This window comes from Telopea speciosissima, chromosome 5 (genome assembly GCF_018873765.1).
Source record: "Telopea speciosissima isolate NSW1024214 ecotype Mountain lineage chromosome 5, Tspe_v1, whole genome shotgun sequence".
Classification (NCBI taxonomy): domain Eukaryota; kingdom Viridiplantae; phylum Streptophyta; class Magnoliopsida; order Proteales; family Proteaceae; genus Telopea; species Telopea speciosissima.
This window is the reverse complement of record NC_057920.1, coordinates 59,730,599-59,740,016: the sequence shown is the minus strand read 5'-3', so window position 1 is coordinate 59,740,016 and position 9,418 is coordinate 59,730,599. Positions and strand designations below refer to the sequence as shown.

General features: G+C 39.1%; 1 protein-coding gene across 2 annotated transcripts; it reads left to right on the top strand.

Moving 5' to 3' along the window:
- The first annotated feature begins 5,455 nt into the window (after positions 1-5,455).
- Positions 5,456-9,418, top strand: LOC122662546 (very-long-chain (3R)-3-hydroxyacyl-CoA dehydratase PASTICCINO 2). Of its 2 annotated transcripts, XM_043858204.1 has the most exons (9): positions 5,456-5,783; positions 5,871-5,982; positions 6,094-6,112; positions 6,248-6,336; positions 6,416-6,469; positions 7,951-8,021; positions 8,111-8,192; positions 8,823-8,919; positions 9,006-9,295. In XM_043858204.1, the coding sequence occupies exons 1-9, from the start codon at positions 5,713-5,715 to the stop codon at positions 9,074-9,076; spliced, it is 666 nt and encodes a 221-aa protein (XP_043714139.1). In that variant the 5' UTR covers positions 5,456-5,712; the 3' UTR covers positions 9,077-9,295. The 2 variants fall into 2 exon arrangements, with proteins under 2 accessions (XP_043714139.1, XP_043714138.1); XM_043858203.1 differs by lacking the exon at positions 8,823-8,919 and having other exon boundaries at positions 9,006-9,418.

Here is a 9,418-nt window from a genome sequence, read left to right as displayed (position 1 = left end):
AATCCATAAAACTGGAGAAATGACTCCATTAGTATTAGTGCATGGTGCCCCTTGAACTGTAGTAAAGGCAAGGAAACAACCTCTTCATTAGTAAGTTTTCCTTGATTTTTTGTTCTAGATGCTACTGCAATTATATACTCAAGCAGAATTTGATGCTTGTATTACATCTTCAAGTATCCAAAAACTCCATCATTACGTGCTATCCATAAGTACCAACAAATAAATGTACTTAAGGAAATCATTTCTTTTGCAGTAGCTTTGCCAAACTTTGAGAAGTAAGACCATCCTTTAATCTTTGTCATAGAACCATGTGGTGGAACCTTAAAACCAAACCGCTAGCAATCCAGACAACTCTAGCAAAAGAGTATTCAAAGAAAATATGAGAGATTGTTTCCACCTCCAGACAACGGCAGCAGTTAGGATCAACATCAACTCCTCTTCTACACAAAGCAGTTGCAGTTGCTAGATCGGATGCACAAGACCTCCATAAAAGTCGCTTGAATTGATGACCATGAATGGTTTGAAGAGGTTGATGGTACCAAATTCCTCTTATCAGATTGTATGTTTGTTAAATGATGATAAGAAGTGTTGTGTGTGGAAACCTCCGGTGTCCGGTTCGCCCATGGACGAGCCTGCAAAAATCGAGTGAGCACAAGAGAGCCGGTGTGGCTCCGGCCTAGGAATCTCCGATGCTCAAGTCAGGTCTCCAATGCGACAGCGTAACACCTAGTGAAAGTAAGTTGTGGAATTATGCTCCATACCTGGGTATTTATAGAGGGAGATGAGGCGGTTGGAGGAGTCCTGATATGGTAGGAGTTCTTCTCGTGGAAGGCTTTTCCATGTAGAGTGGAGTGGAGAGACATTTTCGGGGTCGGACTCCTGTTAAGGTAAGAGTCCTAATGGGAGTGTGATTCAATATCGTGTATGGATCGTGGCTCGATCCTTATCCTGGGATACTCGGGTGGTGCTGACGTAGCTCCGTGATTCCTGGCAGGCCGTTGTGATGACCTTGGTGGAGGGCTCGGCCTAGGAAGTCAGCCATGGAGGTCGGCCATGGTAGGTCGATCTCGGCAGTCACCTCGGCCTTAACCGACCTGTGTATGCTCGGCCAAGGAGGTCGGCATGGGTGATGTGTCACAGGCTCAGCAGAGTGCTCGGCCCAACCATGCGACCTGACGGAGACCAGGTCGGCCCGATTTCTGATTCAATTCTGTTCGATTCTTGGGGTGACCCCTGCTCGGCCACGTGGCAGCTTCTGATTGGTGAGGTGATTTTATGCTGTATCAAGAAGACTTGACCGAATAAATCCCATACTTTGATGGAAACCATTCTAACTGGTCATTCCTAGGAAATAATGGTAAATTGATTTTTGAAATCTCTCTTATATCATGAGAGTTGAGAAGTCCTTCCATAAGATCAATTCTCCAACTACAGATAGCCTCATCAATAAGCTGAGAAACCCAATGGATTGGTGAATTTGTAAGGCAAGGAGTAGAAAATTTAAAATCTTTATTTGTAGGGAGCCAACGAGATAGACTGAAATTGAATATTTAATCTCAAGCATGGTTTGTAATTTTGGTTTGGATCGGTATCGGCCGAGATCGATTTTGATCGATACCGATCCACTTGTATGGTCAAGGATAAAAAAGGAAATAAAAATGAATATTTATTTATTTTTATTAAAAACGGAGTAAAAGCATCCAAATTGTACGATTCTGGGCGATAATGAAACTGATCTGATACCGAGATTACGAACCATGGTCTCAAGTAGGAGGACTGATGAAGTATTTAATTCGGTTTTGGTTTAGACCCAAATAGTGCATGGTCAGTCACCAACCCGAAAAAAATTATATGTATGGACTAACACAATTGACACCCTAAGCCAATTATCAAAATACAGAATTGAATTTGAGATATGGTTTTACCCTATGATGAGTACCAAAGATTGTTGGAAAGGGAATCATGTCTTATCATATATAGTGGGAGGTATATACCTAACTACGGAATGGCTGGGTGGGCTTCCTTGTTGATTTTATATTCTCATTTTGTTGCATGTATAGGGAACACTCAAAAGTCACATCTAGGGGAATATTGTTGGATACATGTCCAACAAACCCGATTTAATTAATAAAATGTTTATTTTTTTTTACGCATGACATATATTTTTATTGGGCTTGTAAGTTGTTCCATGGTTTTTCACCCAAAACGGTTCTCGGCTAGGGACATGATTGGACATCCTATTCACATGGTCGTCACATTGTATGTGATCAGAAATGAGTTTTCAGTGCATAAATATGGGTACACATATTGTGTGTGTATAGAAAAGAATCTGGTAAGAATCTCGCATGTGCTACTGCCAGTTGTGTGAGAACGAGATTCATACCTGTCATTTGACCTTTGACCTGAGAAATCCTATTTGTTGCAATGTTGGGTCACTTGTTTTGGTAAGCCAATGGTTGACATCCTACAGACCTTAGTCAATTTTTACTCTCTCTCTCTCTCTCTCTCTCTCTCTTAGTGGGTGTGTGTGGTGGTTGTGAGAATTAGGGTTTATGAAACCCAAGAATTTTTGGTGAAAATTTTCTCTTCTTCATTGATTGTGGATTGAACGTTCAAGGAGTTGAAGGATCCAATCCCCTACTATTGCTCAAGTGAGGAAGAACTATTATCTGGAGGAGGAGCTTCGATTGCGGCTCTAAGGTATCTAAAGATTACTCCCTCTTGTGAATTTTTATTTGGTTCTCTTGAATCCAAATGGAAAAGTTTGTCATTCCAAACCAAATCCACTGTGTTATTGGGGCAATTCCAATAGTTTCAGGGCTTGCAGGGAGAACGTGAACATAAGTGGATGATAGATGTGTGGACAAATTCTCAAGGGATGGGTGGATTGGCTGATGCAGAGACGCTGTAAGGGATGGTCATGGAGAATTTGGTTTAATTTATGACATTTCTTAATGAAGACTTTTAAATCTGTATCTATTAAGAAGAAGTCAAGACATGTAGTTTCCATTGCACGTTAGTGTGCAATTAGGGCAAGGGTTGAGCAAATTTCAACCAAGATAACAAATGGTATAGAACATGTTTTATTTAAATAATATTTTTCTTTTTATTTATCAAAAAAATAAGGGGATGGTTTTCATGCATGGCCGCATTAGGCGAGACGGGTGACGATTCATCAAATGGGGGGGAGGGGGATTGGTCATTTTAATCCCCTCTTGTCCAATGGCAAAGGTCAGTGCTTGACCGTGCACAAAACCTTTGCCAAAAAAATAAAGAATTGAAAAATTCAGGATTACTAGAGGCCACAAAGACTACCGTGAGGGTGCATGGACACACATGGAAAAAGACTGCAAAAACCACCAAGAGAATGCAAAGACCTTTGAAAGGATGCATGGACACATATAGAAAGTGGCAAAATAAAGAATTGAAAAATTCAGGACTGCCAAGAGGGTGCAAAGACTATTGAAATGGTGCATAAATACATGGAAAGAGATTACAAAGACTATTGAGAGGATGCAAAGACCATTGAGAGGATGCATTGACACAGGATGAAATAAAGAATTGAAAAATTCAGGACTACAAAACAGAGCAAAGACCACCAAGAGGCTATAGAGACTAACTAGAGGATGCATGGACGACACACATGAAAAGATATGCGATTAAACGATAGGATGCATGATTTAATCTTTAGATCAAAAGTTTTATATATGACCAATCCAAAACATTTCCTTGATGTCTATTGCCACTGAAATTTGGATGGATGATGTGTCACTGAGAGACCTGTGCACCACCTGAACCAGAGAGTAAGCACAAGAAAGTGACAAAGTTAGACTCCCTTTGAGACTCTTTGATGCTTAAGTTAGAAATCAGAGAATAGGAAAAGAGTTTGGAACAAAAAGAGAGCAGTGGTGAATGGAACAATATTAGATGTTGTCTAGGAGAGTAGAGACCTTACCTTGAGTTCCACCTTCCTATTTACAGGAGAATTGGTGCGTGAATCTGATTTCCTACCATGGCGGTGGAGAGTATAGGCCTTCTAGCATATGGGCGGTGGGGTGCTTAGGCTTCTTTGCCAGTGGGCCATTCGCCCAGACCTTTATGCATGTTGGGGTCACACCTAGGCTTCTCTGACATGTTTCTATGCTGACTTTGCTTATCTACACAGTAGAGGTCCGAATGCCTTATCATAGCTTTGCCACATGTCCTTTTGCCATAGGTTGGTCAATTTTAAGTATTTCAATGTCTATATAGTCAAAATTAACACTTCACTTATCCATGTGCAAAAGTTAGTGCGTTGGTCTAAAGATTCCTTCGAGACTTCATCAACTCAAGTCAACTCAGCTTTATCCCAACTAAATGGGATCAGCTACATGAATCATTTCCCTCCAACTAGCTCCATTCAAAGCCATACTAATAACAAGGCCTAAGCTATTCATGCCTTTTTTGATTACTTTTCCTAGCGTCATTTTAGGTCTACCCTTAGCTCTTTTAACTCCTTCAATTTGAATCAAATCACTCTTTCAACATCTTAAGGTCTTCGTTGCATATGTCCATGCCACTTCAAACGACATCCTCGTAGCATACCATGTATCAAAGCATTCCATCTAGACGTCTTGATCTTGAAAAACCTTTTGTCAAATAAATAAATAAATAAAAATAAAAAAGCACAAATTGCACATTGGCATTGAGCGTCATTGTATTGGAACATTTTTGTTGTTACAAATAGGGATGCAATAGGGTATGGTTGGGTTGGGATTTTTAAAACCCCAATTCAACCATGATTTCCCTTAATTGAGCCCAGGCCCGGCCCGGCCAAGCCTTGATTGATGGCTTGAAAATCCAAACTTGACTTGCCCTCAGGGCTGGGCTAACCCTAATTGGTCCTAACCATAGAGAGGGGGAAGGAAGATGCAGGGGCTGGGTTAGATCGGAGAAAATAAGAAGAATAAGAAAAAAGAACAAGCAAAGGAGGAAGAAGAATAAGAAGAAAGGGTAACACTCAGCCCAAGGCCTCAACCTTAGCCTGGTCTGGTCTTTACTCAGAAATTCTCCGCCCTAACCCGCTTTCAATGCCTGGGTATCTAAGTCCAGATCCTGTACAGACACAAGGCGGACAAGGATGGGCTTGCGTCGAACGGGTCAAACTTGCATCTCTAATTATAGTCTATAGATATGTACATCAAAGTCCACTATTCATTTTTTTTCCTTAGTCAAAGTTCATCGGCTGATGCTACAAATAAGATCATATTTTCCTTTTGTTTGCCAAAACAAACGGTGAGATCTTACACGTACGATATATGGGTTGGTCCCACTTCAACCAACGGTTACCATTTACCAACAACGTGTGATACTAGCTGGACCCAGACATAAGGTTTACTCCTCGGAAATATCGCCTACCAAAAAAAAAAAAAAAAAATCATGGGAGAGACTAGACCAGAGAGACTTAGAAGGGAAGGGAAGCGAAGACTGAAGTGTTCGTCATCGACGTAATAAATATGGAGGTAAATTATTGGTAAGCGTTGGAGGCCGTTGAACGTATGAAATTGTTAATTTAATTCGAGTGGTTGATCAGTTCACCTAAAATCAAACAGTTTAATGTCGGCCGTTGGCTCACTCAATTTCAGTTGCCAAGTCTCTGTTTTCATTAAACCCTAGATCCAGGTTCTGCATTCATACTCTGTTGAAGGCTTGAATTTCGAACTCGGATCTCTAATGGCGGATTTCTTATCCGTCCTTCGTCGTTTATACCTTGGAACCTACAATTGGACTGTCTTTGTTGGATGGTAAGTTCATATTTTCTATCAGAAAATCTGGTTTCTTTAACTCTAGTTTTTGTTCAATTGTTTCGAAAGCTATTTGGATTCTTTCAGGGCTAGTGTCTTGTATAATGCTTTGAGGACTTTGAATGGACCGGGCTACCAACATGTTTACCCTGCTGTGGAAACGCCTCTTCTGTTAGCTCAAACGGCAGCGGTTTTGGAGGTATTAAAAATAACTGAATTTCCTCGTTTATTTTGCCACGGATTTTTTTTTGGAGGTTATTTCGAACGTGCTTGATTTTCACTCTTCCACCCTTTTGGTGTTCTGGCGCAGATTATTCATTCTATGATTGGTAAGAAGTTACTCTTTGGCGTTTTTTTATTTTCAATAAGTTTCGAAATGATTTGGGATTTAAAGAGGAGTTGGATCTAAGATGGGCAGAGCGGTTGAGAATTAATCACGTTTTTCTCCTTTTGTTCTGAAAAAGGTTTGGTAAGATCCCCAGTTTCCGCAACATTGCCGCAGATCGGTTCGAGGTTGTATTTGACTTGGGGTATCTTATGGAGTTTCCCTCAGGTAATGACTTAGAACTTTTTCTTTTACTTTTACATTGAAGAAGAAAATTTGCCAATAAAACTGAACCCTTCTTTGGCAGGTCCGGACACATTGGCTTGTTAGTTCCTTGGTCATCAGCTGGTCAATCACAGAGGTTTGAGTATTAAACGATTGTTAGTTTTATTTGAATTCAATGTCACTCTGGGTAATTGCAATTCAAATCTGAAATTCTTTTAGCTAATTTATATCAAATTATCTGTGATTGTGCTCTTGGTTATCCAAGGCATCTTCGATGAATACACGGGCATGAATTGCCCTGTTACTGCCTTGCATCCCACCCTGCAAAAGGCCAAAAAGATGAGAAAAAAAGAATGAAGCCTCTTTCTTGTATAAACTTTTTAGTTACTGTTAATGTTTTTTAAATTTAGCGTAAATTATATATTTTTTGGTTGTTCGTTGTTTATTTTCTTTAATTTTAGTCCATTTTCTTTTTTCTATGTATTCGAAACTTAAAATGTTAAATGGGCAGATTCCAGCCCTCTGTGCTACTTCACGAGGGGTATGACACTTCCTTGCTCCTTTGGCTACTGGTTTTCACTTGGTAAATATGACTCCTCTTATTGGGTCTCGTCTAACCAATGGGGGAACGCACACGATTCATGTGTATAACAAAAAACCAGAATTTAAAATTTTGGAAATCAATCAATAGGTTCACTGTCCGTATAAACAAAATATATGTAGCTTCATAGGAAATCGAATACTTTGGAAAATTGTAAAATAAAAATAGAGTTATGATGTGGACAGAAACAAGTGGTGGAGGAGGAACAAATAATACTTAAAGCACATATATCATTTAAGCGGAATAGCACCTCATGGAGAAATAATTTATAGGTATTTACATCTTGAAGAAACTACACAGTAACCCCTCTGCCGCTTCCTCAATTGAAGTGCAAGAGCTGCATGAGTCACTGCTAGATATTTGACTGCACAAGAAATCTCCATGATTCTTCTTGCAATCACAAACAAAACTTGCATTCAGAGATTCAGCCTGGGAACATTTCAGAGAAGTTGGCTAGAGGTTTACAAATTATTGGAGTTGGCTGGGATATGTCATTTATATGAAGGATAAAAGAAAAATATGCTGTTCGGAGAAGCTACTAACTACCGTATTCTTAGCCTCTTTTTGAAATTTCTCTTATGGTAAAAAATCTAATTGACTGTCCTGAGAACTTGTCCTTGGAATGCAGGTTGCATATAAATATGTACGTTTTAGTTGATTGGTTATATTAATACAATTTGCTAAATCACCCAAAAGGGAAAAAGTAAATATATTAGGTCATTCAATCTCTTTCTTTGTAAGCCCAATATCAGTTGGCAACTTTCTGAAAGTGTTTGTGTCCAAGTCACATTGGTAAGCAGAAATTGATGACTCAGAAATGAGTGCTTCGACAGTTTGTTGTGAAACCCATTCTCACCTTCGCTGATGCATGTCATATTTTCATGATTGCACCTGCCGAATGTTTGATAAATTCATGCCTATTTTTTTTGGACAGTCATTTTTACATGATATAGATGCTGAATATTATTGTCTCTTAATTGCAGATGCTGAATATTATTGTGTTTTTCTTATTGCAGATTATTAGATATTCTTTCTTTGGCATGAAAGAGGTATTTGGTTTTGCACCTTCATGGCTCCTGTGGCTGAGGTACAGTCTGTTTGAATTGACATAGCTCTTGTGCACCATCGAGCCTCCTGTTCCCAGCATTTATTTCATCAATGTCAATGATCTTGCAGGTACAGCACATTTTTGGGATTGTATCCAACAGGCATTAGCAGTGAAGTTGGTCTAATATACCTTGCACTGCCATTTATCAAGGTAATGAGCTTAATTAGACACCCACAGTCCATTTTCTCCCTTTTCCCTTGTACCTGCCTCCATTGCCCACTTAGAATTGCCTCCTTGGAGACTCTTGGAATGTGCATTTACTCAACAAGGTATACACATGTATGGGCCATTTAAGTACTCAGTTTTTCTTCATCTATAGATTCGATAAGGTATTCAATTCCATTGTTCTCCATAGTTTCGATACGGTGGTCAATTCCATTGTTCTACCATTGGCCTGGATTAATGATTCATGCTGAGAAGTAATCGAGAAGTAGGAATAGTAAAGATATCCTCTCTTGGATATGGTTGGTACTTACTAAAGGGATTTTACCAAATTCTTTTGGGGGATGTTGACCTGATTGGGAATTTAAGACTTTTTTGATATGCATTTGCGTAGTACAAAAAGACATGACATTGGTTGCAGACATTCTACTAATGTTTGGTAACCTTTTTGGTCATCATCTACTCTTCTTTTTATTTTTGTGGGCAGCGGGGAAGGGAAGAAATGCCCAAGCAACTGGACCCTATCCACAGTGTGTCTTTTTTTTGTCTAGAACATCAAGTTATTACATTGTGTTCTGCTTTTACAAATATAGGCCTCACCTATTCGAAATTATTCAGGAATCTGAAAAGTATTGCTTAAGGTTGCCAAACAAATTGAACTTCTCTTTCGACTACTTCTATGCTGCAATTCTTGCCCTTGGGATCTACGTCCCAGGTATAGATTTTTTTTTTTTCTCATTTGCTTTTTGATTAGTTTGTTTGTCATATGCTTTTTGTTTTGATGATGTGATCTTATTGCAGGAAGTCCACACATGTACCAGTATATGCTTATGCAAAGGAAGAAAGCTCTCTCCAAGACTAAGAAAGAGTAGCATGGAACACAGTGATCTATTATTATTTCATCCTTGTTTTCATTTTTGTTATTGGGTAGATTTTTTGTCTTCTTTTGGTTCAAGGGCAGATGTTTTTGTTGATATCGATCTTCCATTTTATCCTAAGGGTTCCAACTTGGAAAGCTATAAATTTGGATGGATTCATGTTAAGTTTTCACTTCCCCAAATATTTACTCTTGTCATTGTCAACGCTATCAGGATCATATATATAGGAGACTGAAACTCTGTTTCCCACCCCCCCTGGGAAATGTTTTTAAGCATATTCTAGTCTGAAATCACACTACAAACTGAAAAGAACCTTCAAAACGCTTAATAGACTCA

Coding starts and splice junctions, on each gene's coding strand:
- LOC122662546 (XM_043858203.1), top strand. CDS start 5,713: ATGGCGGATTTCTTATCCGTCCTTCGTCGTTTATACCTTGGAACCTAC. Junction 6,337..6,415: donor TCTTATGGAGTTTCCCTCAG/GTAATGACTTAG, acceptor CTTCTTTGGCAG/GTCCGGACACATTGGCTTGT. Junction 8,022..8,110: donor TCATGGCTCCTGTGGCTGAG/GTACAGTCTGTT, acceptor ATGATCTTGCAG/GTACAGCACATTTTTGGGAT.